At 48.6% G+C, this 16,973-nt stretch overlaps 1 protein-coding gene across 1 annotated transcript in view; it reads left to right on the top strand.

Annotated features, from left to right (window-relative positions):
* The window catches only part of ABLIM2 (actin binding LIM protein family member 2), a 189,812-nt gene extending 173,358 nt beyond the window's left edge, over positions 1-16,454 (top strand). The window contains exon 21 of the mRNA XM_023518759.1: positions 14,731-16,454. Coding sequence (XP_023374527.1) covers positions 14,731-14,844 — 114 coding nt within the window. The 3' untranslated portion in view covers positions 14,845-16,454. The remainder of the gene's footprint in view (positions 1-14,730) is intronic.
* The last annotated feature ends 519 nt before the right edge of the window (positions 16,455-16,973 follow it).

The following is a 16,973-nucleotide window of genomic DNA, read 5'->3' as shown; positions in this document are numbered from 1 at the left end:
GCCTGCCACAATGCACAGCTATTTTTGTTGTTGTTGCATTTTGGCAGGGGCCAGGTTTGAACCTGCCACCCTTAGTATATGGGGCCAGCACCTTACCAACTGAGCCACAGGCACTACCTGGAAGCCAACATCTTGATGGATCATCTCAAGCAACTGGAAAAGGAAGAACATTCCAACCCTAAACCCGGCAGAAGAAAAGAAATAACCAACATTAGGGCAGAATTAAATGAACTTGAAAACAAAAGAATCATTCAGAAGATCAACGAAACAAAAAGTTGTTTTTTTGAAAAGATTAATAAAATTGACAAACGTTTGGCCACCCTAACCAGAAATAGAAAAGTAAAATGTTTAATATTGTCAATCAGAAATGATAAAGGAGAAATAACAACAGACACCTCAGAAATTTAAAAAATTCTCAATGATTACTACAAAAAACTCTAGTCCTAGATATATCAAAATCTGAAAGAAATAGACCAATACCTGGAAGCATGCCACTTTCCTAGACTCAACCAGAAATAATTAGAAATCTTGAATAGACCTATATCAATCACTGAAATAGCATCAAAAATACGAAAACTCCCCAAAAAGAAAAGTCCAGGACCTGATGGCTTCATATCCAAATTCTATCAAACCTTTCAGGGGTAACTAGTACCTGTGTTATACAACCTTTTCCATAGCATAGAAAAAAAAAGAATACTTCCCAACACTTTCTATGAAGCAAATATCACCCTGATCCCCAAACCAGAAAATTATCCAACAAAGAAAGAAAATTGTAGACCAATATCATTAATGAATATCAATGCAAAAATAATCAATAAGATCTTAGCAAACAGAATTCAACAACACATCAAAAAAAGTATACACTTTGATCAAGTTGGTTTTATTCCAGGGTTACAGGGTTGGTTCAGTATACACAAACCTATAAATATAATACATCACATAAATAAAACAAAAAACAAAAACCATATGATTTTCTCAATTGATGCAGAAAAAACTTGATAATATCCAGCATCCTTTCATGATCAGAACACTTAAGAAAATAGAAAGGACATTTTTTAAACTGATAGAGGCCATCTGTAGCAATCCCACAACAAATATCATATTGAATGGAATAAAATTGAAAACATTTTCACTCAGATCAGGAATTAAGCAAGGATGCCCATTGTCCCCACTGCTATTCAACATAGTAATGGAAGTCTTAGCCATCACAATCAGGCAAGAGAAGGTGATCAAGGGTATCCAGATAGGGTCAGAGGAAATCAAACTCTCATTCTTCACAGATGATATGCAGATGATATGATTCTATACCTGGAAAATCCCAGGGACTCAACTACAAAACTCTTAAAAGTGATCAAGGAATACAGTAGTGTCTCAGGATACAAACTCAATACTTACAAATCAGTAGTTTTTCATATATGCCAATAATATTCAAACTGAAAATATAGTCAAGTACTGTATTCCTTTTACAGTAGTACCAAAGAAAATGAAATATCTGGGAATTTACCCGACAAAGGATGTAAAAGACCTCTATAAAAAGAATTATGAAACTCTGAGAAAAGAAATAGCTGAAGATGTTAACAAATGGAAAAACATACCATGCTCATGACTGGGAAGAATCAACATTGTTAAAATGTCCATGCTACCCAAAGCAATCTATAGATTTAATGCAATCCCTATTAAAGCACCATTGTCATGGCTCGGTGCATGTGGCTCAAGTGGCTAAGGCGCCAGTCATATACATCTAAGGTGGCGGGTTTAAATCCAGCCCAGGCCTGCCAAATAACAATGATGGCTGTAACCAAAAAATAGCCAGGCATTGTGGTGGGAGCCTGTGGTCCCAGCTACTTGGGAGGCCGAGGCAGGAGACTCACTTGAGCCCAGGACTTGGAGGTTGCTGTGAGCTGTGATGTCACAGCACTCTACCAAGGGTGACAGCTTGAGGCTCTGTCTCATAAAAAAAAAAAGCACCATTGTCATAATTAAAGAGCTTGAAAAATGCTTCATTTTATGTGGAATCAGAAAAAACCTCAAATAACATTACTCAGAAAAAATAAAATCAGGAGGTATCATGTTACCAGGCAGCATGGTACTGGCACAGAAACAGAGAGATGTATGGAACAGAATAGTAACCAAGAGATGAACCCAGCTATTTACTGTCATTTGATAAGCCAACAAAAATATTCAATGGGGGACAGACTCCCTATTTAACAAATGGTGCTGGGTGAACTGGCTGGCAACCTGTAGAAGACTGAAACTGGACTCCCTGCCTTTCACCATTAGCAAAAATTGATTCTCACTGGATAAAAGGTTTAAACTGAAGCCATGAAACTATAAAAGTACTAGAAGTGAGTACAGGGAAAACACTTGAAGAAATCAGCCTGGGAGAATATTTTATGAGGAGGACCCCCCAACAAGCAAAACCAAAACTCCGTTACTGGGATCTGATCAAACTAAAAGCTTTTGCACAGCCAAGAGCACAGTAAGTAAAGCAAACAGACGACCTTCAGCATGGATGAAGATTTTTGCAGGTTATGCTTCCAACAAAGGTCTGATAATTAGAATCTACAGAGAACTCAAACTAAACAATAAGAAAAGAACAAATAACCCCATTCTATGTGGGCAAGAGACTTAAACAGAAACTTCTCTGATGAAGACAAGCGTATGGCCTACAAACACATGAAAAAATACTCATCATCTTTAATCATCAGAGAAATGCAAATCAAAACCACTTTGCTCTAGTAAGACTAGCCCACATAACAAAATCCCAAAACTAGAGATGTTGGTGTGGATGTGGAGAGAAGGGAACACGTCTACACTGCTGGTGGGAATGCAAGCTAATACAACCTTTTTGGAAAGAAGTTTGGAGAATACTCGAGGAACTAAAAGTAGACCTGCCATTCAATCCTGCAATTCCTCTACTAGGTATATACCCAGATGATCAAAAATTATTCTACAACAAAGACATTTGCATCAGAATGTTTATTGCAACCCAATTCATAATTGCCAAGACAGCCCAAGTGCTCATTGGAGCCATGAATGGATTAACAAATTGTGGTATATGTACACCATGGAATACTGTGCAGCCATAAAAAGATGGAGACTTCACATCTTTTATGTTTACCTGGATGGAGCTGGAACATATTCTTCTTAGTAAAGTATCTCAAGAATGGAAAAAAGTATCCAATGTACTCAGTACTACTGTGAAATCAATATATAATCACCTGCATATTCATACAAATGGTAAAGCATAACTATAGTCCAGAAAGCAGAAGGGAAGAGGAGAGATAGGGGAGGGGAAGGAAGAGGTGGGAGGAGGGAGAATATTCAGGGGAACTTTACCTAATGTGCAAGATGCAATGGTACATTTCAAAACTATTAAGAAAAGAGTATAATTGTGATGGGTGTGTTAATTAGTTCAATGGAAGCATTTCACATTGTATATCAAATCAGTACACTGAACCCTATAAATGTATCAATGTACATAGTTATGATTTAATAAAAACAAAATAAAATACAGTTATAACAATTTAAAAAAAGAAAAGAAAGGTAAAAAAAAATTTGGGAAAAATGATTCTTCATTTTGTATGGAACCAGAAGAAATCTTGTACAGCCAAGGCAATTCTTAGTAATAAAAACAAAGCCAGTGGTATCACCCTACCAAACTTTTGCCTATATTACAAGGCCATAGTGATCAAAACAGCATGGTATTGGCACAAAAATAGAGACATTGACATTTGAAACTGAATAGAAAACCATGAGATGAAACTAATCTCTTACGGCCACCTGATCTTTGATAAACTAAACAAGAACATATACTGGGGGAAAGAATCCCTATTCAATAATTGGTTCTAGGAGAACCTGATAACGGCATGGAAAAGACTGAAACTAGACCTGCACTTCTCACCACTTACAAAAAATTGATTCAAAATGGATAAACCATTTAAATCTAAGGAATGAAACAATAAGAAATCCTCTAAGAAAGTAGGGGAAAACATTTGAAGTTATCAGCTTGGGGAAAGATTTTATGAAGAAGAGTTCTGTAGCAATTGCAACAACAACAAAAATAAACAAATAGAACTTATATAAACTGAAAAGCTTCTGTGCAGCTAAGGAAATAACAACCAGAGCAAACAGACAACCTTCAGAATGGGAAAAGATATTTGCATGTTATGAATCAGACGAAAGCTTGATAACTAGGATCTGCAGAGAATATAAGCATCTTATGGAATTCTCCCACCCATGCTTCTCAATATCTCCTTTTGTGCACATACACGGAGACAACCAAATCCTATTTTGGGTAGATAGGGCTCATACAGTAGATGCAGTTTGATGCCCTGCTTTTTGCTTTCAAATTTGACATTTTCCACACCAGTTAGAGAAGACCTTTTAAATGGTCCCTCAGTGGGCCACTGGGGACCGGGAGGGTCCCAAGGACCAGGCTATGGAGGGACAGGCATAACTTCAACTGATAGCTTTTTGATTGAAGCTCGGTCACATGGCAAAGCTCACATGCAAGGCAGATGGAGAAATGTAGTCTGGCTGTGGGCTGGGCCAGGAGAGAAAGGTGTGATGGGACTGCTAGTGGCATCCACACCTCTGCCTGGTCGACTTCTGGAAGGCAGAGTGCCATGGAGTGGTCAGGGTGTGGCATCAGTCCTTGTCGTTATCATGGTTAGCTGAGTCTTTCATTCATTATTCAGTGATTTGATGTCTGGTGAGCAAAGACTGGCTGTGCCCTATTTCTCCAAAATAGGATTTGGTTATCTCCAAGTATGTGTGCAAAAGGAGATTTCAAGAAGCATATCTACCACAGAGCTAACAATTACAACCAGGTGGGAGAATTCCAACTTCTCTGCCACACTTGATTGGTACCTGTCTCCGGTGCTACCCTAAGCTTCTAAAGAGCAGATCAGAAGTCTGTGGGCGGACTTAAGCAGGGGACCGTGAGGATGGGGCAGCCCTGTGGGGCCCTGGGCCATACTAAGCAGTTTGGTTTTTAGCCTAAGAGCAAAGGCATTTAAATTGGGGGCTGTGTTATTAAGTGTGAATTTTTTTATTTTTTTGAGACAGAGTCTCATTCTATTGCCAGGCTAGAGTGCCATCGCATCATCATAGCTCACAACAACCTCAGATTCCTGGGTTCAAGCCATCCTTCTGCCTCAACCTCCCAAGTAGCTGGGACTATACGCACCTGTCCCAACTCCTGCCTAATTTTTCTATTTTTAATTGAAATGGAGTTCTCCCTCTTGCTCAGGCTGGTTTTGAACTCCTGAGTTCAGGGGATCCTCCTGCTTTGGCCTCCCAGAGTGCTAGGATTGCAGGTGTCAGCCACTGTTCTGGCCAGGTGTGCAGTTTAAAACAACACCTGTGGCCACAATATAAAGCTTGGATTGGCTGTGTATATAGGGAGACTGTTTAAGGACAATTCTCATGGTAGGGATAAGAAATGAAGGCACCTTGGACATTTTGGTGGCGCTGCTTAGAGTGAGAAGTGGATGGATACAGGTGCTCTTTGGGAAGTCAGGGGCATGACTAGGTAATTGGTGTGCATGACAGTGAGGGGTAGAAGCAATCTAGCTGTGGCTTCTGGCTGCCCAGGTGGGGTGGTGGATGGAGTGGCATTCTCTCCATGGAGCAGGATGTGCCCAGACACAATTAACACTTTGGCCTACCAGGCATGGCAGAGAGAACTCAGGACTCTCAGCCTGGCAGTGGTTGAAGGTGCCAAGCAGATGCCTAGAAGCACACAGTAGGTGCTCAGTTCATGTGGTGACTTACAGAGGAGGTGTGGTCATCCTGTTGAATTATAGAAGGGCTGTCACATTGAAGAGGATTAGAAGAACTATGAGAAGCCAGTGGGCATAAGGCTTAGCAGGCACAGCTCATGAAAGGCAGAGCTGAGACTCAGGCTAAGATCTTGCTATGCTATGCTGTCTTCCTGACTAATTACAGTACTGAAGATGAATTTGTAACCCCTCTTAGAAGGGGTCTCAGTGCCCACTTACGGGCATTTTGCTCCTTGAGTTGGAAAGTATTTCAGCCAGCATTCTCCAGAGAAACAGAATTACTGAAGATAGACAGACAGACAGATACAGGCACAGATATATGTGTATAATTAAGAACTTTTATCTTATGAACTTAGCCCATGTAAGGATGTGGGCTGGCAGTCCTGAAATTTGTAGGGGAGGCCAGAAGGCTGGAAACTCAGCTTTGAGGCAGAGTTTCTTCTCTGGGAAACCTCAGTTTTTACTAATAAGGCCTTCAGTGGATTCGATGACACCCACCAACATTATTGAGGGTAATCTTTACTTATTGTCTGCTGCCCACATCTACATCTGCAAATATCCACTAGATGCCTTCCCAGGAATATCTAGACCAGCGGTTCTTAACCTGTGGGTCACAACCCACAGGAACTGTATTAAAGGGTCGTGTCATTAGGAAGGTTGAGAACCACTGTTCTAGACCATGTCTGATCAGACAACTGGGCACCGCAGCCCAAGGATGTTGACACATAAAACATAACCTTCACAGACAGCAAGGTGAGTGGGTGGGAAAGGGCCTCTTGTCTGGCTCCTGTGTCCAGGTCAGTCCCCCAAGACTGTGATCAGACTAGCTTCTAGATCACACTCTGAGGCCTTTGTGCATGCTTGGCAGGCCAGCACTGAGCGGGGTGCGGGAAGGGGAGCAGCTCATTGCCAAGTCCTATGGTTTCCTGAGCCAGCTTCTTCAGGCCCCAAGGCTAAGTGCACACCTGAGTTTGCTGAGGCAGTGAGAGCCCCATTGTTGGAATGCACCTGAGAAGTAAGGCCCCTGCAGTGGAAGAATATCTCCTTTGTTTAAACTCATCAGACCGGTCTGGGAAGAATGGTAATGGTGCACCCCACAGACTGATGGGTCCCCAGCCACATGGGTGTATGTGAGGGATGGGTTTGCACCAGACCCAGAGCTCTGGGGCCTCCCTGGCTGAGTTACTGAGAGAAACCCAAGCACACCTGTGCACCTGGGAGATAGGCTGGGAGTGAGGAGCAGCCAGAGAGAGGCCAGGTTGGGGAGGGCCTCAGAGGCTGGGCCAGTAGCAGGAAGGGTTCTGGGCAGCAGTGGGAGAGGTGACAGCCCTAATTTAGATTCACAGATGCAAAAAGACAGGATGGATTGTCCTTCCTTTGGTGAGGGAAGGAGGGTATAGTGAGCTGGCATGTTCCAGAACCTATGGATGCCCATTGTGAAGCAGAGAGTGATGGGAGAGGTGTCTAAGGCCATGGTGGGCAGGGCCCTGGGGTCGCAGGACAACCATATCATTGTCCCCTCCAGGCCTCCATCACCTCACCACCCTAGAGGATGAGGAGAGGCTGCAGGAGTGTGGATGGGGAGCTTGGCTGGACAGGCAGGTCAGACACATGCCCACAGATGTCAGTGGCCCCTGTCTCTGCAGGGACCTCCTCTGAGAGGACTGGACCGCTCTGTAAGGAGGCCTGTGTGGGCTAAGGCAGTGTGGGTGAGTGGGGTACATCACAGATACCAGCCCATAAGTGAAAAGCAGCCCACCACTGGCCCTAGAGGCCCAGAGCATGGCTGCAGCTTGCACTGGTGGGCTGTGTGGAGGAAGGTGTCAGAGGGTACTCTCCAAGGGGTACATCTGGGCTCTGTGGGGTGGGGTGCCTAGGAGGGCCTTGGAGGGGACTTGGGGCTAGGGACTTGGGGCTAGGCCAGGGTAAGCACCCCTGCTGGAGCAGAGGCAGCTCAGGTCCCTATAGGTCCCTGCAGCCTTCACGGCAAACCTGAGGTGGACCTGGGCCCCCTGTGGGGAGGCAGGAAGTAAAGGAAGAAAGGGCTGAGCTCTCAGCCACCTAGCCTGCCTCCCGACCTGGCTTTGATACTGGCCATATGACCTTTGGAAGTCACACAACCTCTCTGAGCCTGGCTTTCCTGAAGCTGTGGAATGTGGATGAGAGTCACAGGACACATGAGTGCAGATGTTGGTGAAGACCTTCAGTCAGTGCAAGAGAACTGTGGGGCTCAGATTCTTAACTCAGGTCCCTGAGAGGGCCTCAGGGGTCTACAGAAGCTCCTGGTGCTGGTCACCAAATGATTACAAGTCCAGGTGTTTCTGCTGAGATGGGCCATGTCATCAACTTTGTGAATCATAATCATTTGTGGCTCAGTAAGAGTTCAGGATTTCTGCCCAAAGGGACAGAAGGGACACCTGAGCTGCAGGTGGCACACAAGCCTGGGGCACACGGTAGACTGCAGGGTTCCTGAGGAAGGCCCTGGACCCTTCAGCTCAGGCTCCAAGTTGTGAGCTGTCACCTGCTGGCTTAGGAGATGCCCCTACCTGAGGCTGAGTTTGCAGCCTCTGCAGAACTCACTGAGCACACTCCTCTTGAACTCCCCCTAGCACAATGCAGACAAGGCTGAGTGTGGGCTGTCTACACGGCAGTGTCCTTCCCGTGGTGACTGGCTAATGCTCCTCTGAGGTACAGTTACCAGTAGCTGGAAGCTGGTGGTTACTGAGTTCATGTGTCTGAGGAACCCTTGTCCCAGCTGATCCAAGTTATAAAGTGAAGCCAGAGATTCATTTTTCATAGAGAGCTATTCTTTGACTATAAGATGCTGTGCTGGTAGAAATACCACTAATGTTTCATGCCTCCCCATCAGAGGTGCAATCTTTGTGGGGTGGGGGTAGGCTGGTGTGTTTATTTCTGTCTGGTGCCCTGCAGACACAGCCATGAAGGGGGGAGGTAGGAAGTAAGGGCTGAGGAAAGTGCTCAAACCCAGTGCTCTGTGAGGTTGGCACTCACTTCCCCAGCTCCAACCAGTGGTGGGTGAGGGCCTAACTTTGCCCTGAGGGTGGTCATGTGGAGGGACCAATAATCCAGCAGCTCTGGGCTCACAAGAGCTACTTAATACATTTTCAGGAAGTTTGAGAGTTGGTTGTTTTTAAACCCAGCCACTGTTGAAGAATAAATGATATAAACTTACAATTAAGTTATATTGAAAACAAAGGTAGTAAATTCTCAAAACTCATCCCACGCTAATCACTTCCCTGCACCTGACTGTCCTGTACCCCTGAGGTTGTCCTGTGGGGGCAGCTGGTGTCTTGCCCCAGCTCTGGGTGCAGTGATGTCTGTTGGCAGCTTGCAGTTAGCCATGGTGGGAGAATTTACACCATTTGGAAACTGGTAAACGCTACTAATCAGAAGTCCACAGGTTTCCTCTGTTTGAGCTGCTATACAGCAAAATACCTTAGCCTGGGTAATTTATAAATAATAGAAATTTATTTCTCATTATTCTGGAGGCTGGAAAGTCCAAGATCCAGACACCAGCAGATTCAGAGTCTGATGCAGGCTGCTCTCTGCTGCGCCTTTTATTAAGGTCCTAACCCCATTCCCTAAGGCTCCGCCTCCTGATACTGTCACAGTGGGATTGGGTTCCCACTCATTCAGACCTCAGCACCAGGCCTCTCTTTCCTGAAGAGCCAGTTGTTAAACATCTGCCACATGAGGGCCCTGGGAGCGAGGGTGATTGGGTAAAATTGAGAGAGCCTTCTTGGAGGAGCTGATCCAAGCCCAGGTGTCAGGAGTAAGCAGGAGTTGACACAGCCAGCAGTGTGTTTATTCCCATTTTACAAAGATCACAACTGAGGTGCAGCTGGACAGGGATGGAGCCAGGACATTATCCCAGTGTGTATGGCTCCTGGGGCTGAGGGCTTTGCCTGGCACTGCCTTGGAGGGGCACAGGGAGAGAGACTCCTGGCAAAGCATGTGGGGCTCTGCTGTGCTGCACACACAACCTCTTCACAGGGTGCTCATTGGAGAGACTAGTATACTCCAGGAGTGAGGCTGGAACATGAGGCCAGCCCACACTTCTGCAAAGATACCTCCCTGGGCAGCTTCCTTTCCAGTGGCTCAGGGACTGTGCTGGGCCTTGGCAGGCACCTGGGGAGTTAGGTGGCACTCCTGCAGTGTCTACAAGAACCTGGGACCAAAGGAGCTGGGCTGAGGTCAGAGAGAGCTGGCCCCAGCTTCTGGGGTCAGCTGTGCCAACCACTCCTGCCTGCTACAGCAGTCACCCAGGGATCCGGACTCTGTGTCTGGCCCTGATGAGTTCATCTTAAATACCAGCTCTGCAGCTGGCCCCTTCTCACCTAAGAGGCAGGGGAGACTCAGCCAGGTGAAATGTGACCCTCAGGATTTCACAGCTGGAGCCAGGGGGTATGAATAGATTCCTGCTGGGGCATTCCCTCATTTGACCCACCCAGCCCTTGGGAATAGCAGGCAGCCACTGTTCTGTTCTCACTGTACAGCCAGAAAGATAGGGCTGCCAGCCCCAGGACTTGCCTTTAGCCTAAAAGCTCCCAAACCCAGCTGCCGCCTTGCGACGAATACAGGTTCCCAGGCCCCACCCTAGTAAGCCCATCTGGCTAGGTTCAGGTGGGGCCGAGCAATCCCACACCTGAACGCACCCGGGTACTGGTGACAGGCCCCAGCAGTGGAAGTTTAGCTGGGCCTCCTGCAGCCCTTCCCTGGCTCCTACTAACCCCACTCCTTAGCAGTGGTGGTGGGAGGGCTCCTTGTCTGCAGCAGCAGGAGTATAGCACCAGCTTGCAGCGGGGTGGGGGTGGGGGTGGGGGGGAGCCAGCCTGGCCAAGAGCGCAAACAGGACCTTGTGACCCCATAAGGGACGGGAAAGAGCAAGCAGGCTTTGGGGGGCTCCCTGAGGACAGAGCTGCTGCTAATTATTCTTGGGTGCTGGGGGGGGGGCCTGGCTGCCCACTTTGGGCCAGTCCCTCCTCTTCCTCACCTCCTGGTTTGGCGTCCCTCCTTTCTTCCCACCACTCCACCACGCCTCAAATGTCCTTGTGGCCTAAGAACCCAGGTTTCTGTGCAGATTTTTGGATTGAATTCTCAAAGAATTTTTGATGCCAAGGGTTAAGGAGGAGCAGGGTCTGTGAGATGTCTCAGTGCAAGAGGGACATGGCCCACATGAGACTGCAACCCTTTGAGAGTTTCCCCCCAACTCCCAGCTAGGCCCTGCCCCTTTACAAAGGGAAGTTCCTATAAGCTGGCCACTAAGCTGGCTACTGTACTCGCTTGGGGTTTCTTGACTGAAAGGGAATTGGAAGTATTTTATGCTGGCTGGGTCAGAGGGCCTGGGCACTGCATGGGGGAGTACCTGAGTGCCAGCCAGGACCCCGCAGGTGCTTCCAGGTGTTGTGATATCCCAGCTTCCTGTCAAAGATCACTGCTGGAAGAGGCCCTTCCTGATCACTCTCCTGAGGGGGCCAGTGCCCAGGCCACACGCCTGCCCCACCTACACATGCCTCTGCTGGGGTCCTCCCCACCTGCCCATCACCCTGTGCTCATGCCTGTGTTTATTGGGTCATACAATGGCATTTAACATATTTACTTTTGCTATTTGTCTGTCCCCCGACTCCAGTAGGATGTCAGTGCCATGACCCTACCCATGGCCCGGTACCCAATGGCTATGATGGTGCCACAAGAAGCTGTAAGGCAGGTGCTGTAAGTGAGTATGTTACATGAGTAAGGATGAATGGATGCCAAGACAGGTGGACAGGACCCTGACCCAGGATGTCCAAGGGCTCTAAGCCTGGGGACAGCACAAAGCCCCAGGGCCAGGAGTCCTGAGCCCTACAGGCCACATGTATGTGGGAGCCCATCCCACACCCTTGGGACACCCTGACTTCTCCCTGTTGCCGTTATTTGTCAACCCTGACTGGGGCCAGGCACTGTGGTTCACACTTGTAATCCTCGCACTTGGGAGGTCGAGGTAGATGGATTGCCTGAGCTCACGGGTTCAAGACTAACCTAAGCCAGAGCCAGACCCCATCTCTAAAATTAGCTGAGCATTGTGACAGGCACCTGTAGTCTCAGCTACTGGGGAGGCTGAGACAAGAGAATCACTTGAGCCCAAAAGTTGAGGTTGCTGGGAGCTGTGATACCATGGTACTCTACCAAGGGCAACAAAGTGAAACTCTGTCTCAAAAAACAAAACAAAACAAAACAAACCCTATCTGGGCCCCAGAACCTCTGGTGGCTCTACCATCTAGGTCACAGTGCCCCTTTCCTGGAGAATGCCTGTCACCATGCACAGCAACTTCAGAAACCCCCTGAGAGCTCTGGCCCATACCAGGGCCCCACCCCCACCCCATCGCCACCATGGCCATCACCAGTGGCACTGTGATCTCCAGCATCCACACCCTCGCCCTGCTGTCCTTCCCTTTGCTGTCCTTCCCACTTGGCCACCAGCTCCGAGTCATCCCTCAAGAGGCTCCCAGGGAGCAGCACACATGGAATTACAGCCTCCCCCCGCCTGCCCCACAGCACGCGTGCATGTCTGCCCACTGTCCATGCCCCATCCTGCTGTCTGCCTCCTCTGCTGCAGGGCCAGCAAAATCCAAATCCTGGGGAGACCAGGTGGATGCTGCCCTCCGTCTCTCTGCCTTTAGACACAGGGTCACAGGCAACAAGGGCGCTGGGCACTGCGAGATCCTGCCACACACCTCATTAAGGATTTTCCTGCCATACACCCACCCCCATCCCCGCTACTTTTGTGCCTCCTCTGGCCTCAGACCTCATCATGGGGAGGAGCCTCCGATGGCAGGAAGCAGGGCCACGTGGGAGCCTGAGCTCTGTGCTGGGCCTGAACTCTGCTTGCTCAGCCACCTCCAGACTTTGTCTCATCCACTTCTACATCTGCTAAGGCCCCTCTTCCCCCACCAGAGCTGGTGTCTGTGGCTGCCCCAGTGTCTGGGGTAAGCTCTGTCCAATCATCAGTATGTGAGCTACTGGGCCTCGATCAGTAGCTGTTGGGTAACAGTGGGCTTGAGTTTCTTTTCAGGGTTCCTTGGATCTGTTCCACCGGGATTCAGAAGATGGTGATTTGGTTTGGTACCAATGGGTGTGATGCTGCTGTCTTAGACACTCAGCATCTTAAATGTCCTGAGAGGCATGGTGTGAAGTGGCGAGTCTCAGTCTCTGTGGACTGCTGTAGATTTCTCAGCACACAGAGAAGCCCCAACCTCAGCGCCTTGTAAATGGTTCATTTCTGGCAAGCACCGGATTCTTTTCCTGTTTGCAGACTTGAGATAACAGCAGACACTTAGGGTCTCTCCCTAGTATGGCTGCTGGATACGCTGTATGTGAGATAGAGTAGGTGTGATTATGTGTTTGTGTGTGTGTGTGAGAGTGTATGATGTGTGTGTATGTGAGTGGGTGTGTGTGAGTGGGTGTGATGTGTGTGAGAGTGAGTGTGTATGTGAGTAGGTGTGTGTATGTGTACGACTGAGTGTGAGTGTGAGCACGTGTGCGTATCTGAGTGTGATGTGTGTGTGTGAGTGGGTGTGTGTGATGTGAGTGGGTGTGCATGTGAGAGTGTGTGAGCATGTCAGTGTGAGAGTGTATGTGTATGACTGGGTGTGTGAGTATGTGTGTGTATGTGAGTGTGTGTGGTGTGTGTGTGTAAGTGTGTGAGTATGTACATGAGTGGGTGTGTGTGAGTATTGTGTGAGCGTGTGTGAGCATGTGAGTGTATGTGTATGACTGGGTGCGAGCGTGAGCATGTGTGCGTATCTGAGTGTGCATGTGTGAGTGTGATCTGTGCGGGTGTGTATGTGTGTGTGAGTATGATGTGTGTAGTATGTGAGTGAGTGTGTGTATGTGTGTGTGAGAATGTGAGTATGTATGTGAGTGGGTGTGTGTGAGTGGGTGTGATGTGTGTGAGAGTGTGTGAGTGGGTGTATATGTGTATCATGTGAGAGTGTGTGAGCATGTCAGTGTGAGAGTATGTGTACAACTGGGTGTGTGAGTATGTGTGTGTATATGAGTGTTAGTGTGTGTGGTGTTGTGTAAACGTGTGAATATGTACATGAGTGGGTGTGTGTATTGTGTGAGCGTGTGTGAGCATGTGAGTGTATGTGTATGACTGGGTGTGAGTGTGAGCATGTGTGCGTATCTGAGTGTGCATGTATGTGATGTGTGTGTGTGAGTGTGTATGTGAGTGTGTGTGTGTGTGTGGTGTGTGAGTGTGTATGTGTGTTATGTGAGAGTATGTGAGCATGTGAGTGTGAGAGTGTATGTATACCACTGGGTGTGTGAGCATGTGTGTGTGTCTGAGTGTGTGTGAGTGTGTGAGTATGTACATGAGTGGGTGTGTGTATGTGTGAGTATTGTGTGAGCGTGTATGAGCATGTGCATGTGAGAGTATGTGTATGACTGAGTGTGAATGTGAGCATGTGTGCGTATATGAGTGTGAGTGTGGTGAAAGTATGTGTGAGAGAGTGTGTGAGTATTGTCTGTGTGTGACTCAAGGCCCACATTCTATCAGGACATGACTTTGTGGGGATCTATTGAGCTTCCTCCTCCAGAGCACCTCAACAACTGCACTTCAGAGCCCAGCACATGCTGCACAGACGAGGGGATTTTTATGAAATCCATGCACAGCAGTGGCCAGTGTGCTGGGAGCCCGGAGTTGCTGTTCTGGCCCCAGCTCTACCCCTGGGCACTGCGTGTCCCTAGCAGGGTTGCTTTCCTCTGAGCTCGGCTCTCTTTCTGCAGAGGTGATGAGAACCACCGGGAGGCCCAGGCCCATGGAGGGGCCTGCCTTATCCTCACCACCATCCTCACCACCAGTCCAGCCCAGCGGCAGAGGACTGATCAGAAGCACCTTGTAGAGTCACTAATTGTCCCTTTCTGTTTATCCTTTTGTTTGAAGAGACACCTATCGCCAGAGGAATTCCAGGAAGTGTTTGGGATGAGCATGGAAGAGTTTGACCGCCTGGCCCTCTGGAAAAGGAACGACCTCAAGAAGAAGGCGCTGCTGTTTTGACAGTCGCCCGCCTGCCTCGCCGCACATGTAGAGAGCAGAGACAGAGACCCCCGGCATAACCACGCAAACTCCCCCACTGCACCTTGCTCAGGCTTCTCCGTGTCAATGGGGCGGGCGGTGAGCACCTGAGGGGGCTGTGCCAGGGGCCTCGGGATGGGAGGGGCCCCTGGCAGGTGCAGCTCATTTCTGCCAGTGACTCTCAAGGCTGAGATGGCAAGCTGCACACCACTCTCCCCACTGTGGCTTGGTGTCAGGGCAATGCCTCAGAGTAGCTGTCACAAGGGATCAGATGGAACATGCCAACAGCCCAGCTTCTTAGTGTCCTTGTGGTGCCCCAGCCTTGGTGCCAGGCATGTGGAGTACAGGGGTGGCCAGGACGTGCACTGTGATGATGGGCACCAACACTACCTTGAGGGGGCACATGGCTCCTCAGAGCAGGGCAGGCCAGCCTTGCAGGTGCCCTCACAGGCCCCGTAGGGAGAGGGGTGCTGCCACCTGGGCAGTGCCAAGCTCTGTGACAGGTCACTCTAGGGACAAACGTCAACCTGATCGGGTACCTCCTGCCATCATACCCTCTGTGCACTGCATTCTTCCAAACACCCCTAGATGCCTACATGATAACTTTAAAGTAACATAGAAGTTTTTATTTTATTAAAAATCATAGCCTATTTAAATGTGAGATGGCATATATGAAGAGTTTAATTTCTCGGGCCCTCTGAAGGGGGCGCTTCCAGCCTTACTCTTCCTGCACCGCTCAGCTCTGTGTGGTCTCTGTTCCTGGTGTGGTCCTCATAGAGAGGACTCTTTGTCTGTCTTCTTTCTTCTTGTCTTTTTTCCCCACATGTCATGCAGGTGTGACCTTAGAGACAGACCCCTCTAAATACTGCTGTTTGTAAATACGTGCGATGTGTAGCCACCGCTGTTTCCCTTGCTGTTATTTTTCCAAGTCTCGGAGAGAAAACATCCTCCTCCGATGGCCAAAGCCCTGGAATAAAGGATTTCCACGCACCCAACCCCAATGCCCAATGTAGCTTTGGTATAGCATCTTTGTGCTGTAACCAGTTTTGTTGTCACCTGACCACCTGAAACACAAACCTACACATGCCACAGGGACCATGCACTCACACATGTCCCTGAAATGGACACCACACACCCGTGAGGAGAGAAAGGCAGAATCTGCCCTCTTCTTGTCTTCTAGGCCAGCGGGACATCCTCATGGCAGAAGCAGTGGGCTCCCCAGGGGAAAAGCACACAAGTCTGTGAGATGTGTGGCCAGAGTCGTACCTGCCGCCACACGACGCAGATGTGCTCACTGAGAGTGGGTGAGGCAGTCCTCAGTGGGTGTTGCTTCTCTGTGCTCCTAGATGTCCCCAGGAGTGTGAGTCGGACTTACTCAGCTTCTCAGAGCCCAACTTACTCAGCCTCCTCAGCCCCTAACGCACCAAGTCCCTCTTGCACTCAGCTTCTCACCCTCCTGGCTTGGCCAGGAAGGGGGAATTTTTAGCACCTAATATGCTTCCTGCCATTTAGCAATCGGAGCCTGAGCAACTGGAAACCCCCATTTCCTCATAGTGCAATGTCATGTCTGATGTCAGGAAGCCTGGAAAATAAAGGGCAATGCAGGATAACCTGTGAGAGCACAAAGCCACTTTGTTATGAATGTGTGTGATTTCCGAGGGCACAGCCGGGCTGCACGCGGTGCTGGGGAAAGTGTCTGCCTGTTCAGGGTGGGCAAGGCCATAGAGGAGGGACCCAGAGGACAGATGCCCCTCCAGAGGCAGTAAGAAAATGTTTCAGCTTCCACAGGCCTTGCAGCATTCCTCACCTCCCACAGGACCAAGCGCTGGGCTGACAGCAGAGAGGAATGAGTGAGACCTGAAACCTGCCTATGCCCACACTGGGGAGACACTGAACATAAGACTGACTGATGGACACTCTGTGGAGCAGGCCCCTAGCACACCCCTGAGGTCAGGGCATGCTTTCTAGAGAAGGTGCTGCCCGAACTAAGTCTTGGCAAAAGGGAGGTATTCCGTTTTTTTGAGATAAAGTCTTACTCTATCACTCTGGGTAGAGTGCCATGACCTCATTGCTCACAGCAATCACAGACTCTTGGGTTCAAGTGATCCCCT

This window comes from Otolemur garnettii, unplaced genomic scaffold, assembly GCF_000181295.1.
Source record: "Otolemur garnettii isolate 467f Iridium unplaced genomic scaffold, OtoGar3 scaffold00146, whole genome shotgun sequence".
NCBI lineage: Eukaryota > Metazoa > Chordata > Mammalia > Primates > Galagidae > Otolemur > Otolemur garnettii.
The sequence above is the reverse complement of the archived record's forward strand: the minus strand, read 5'-3'. Positions and strand labels throughout refer to the sequence as shown.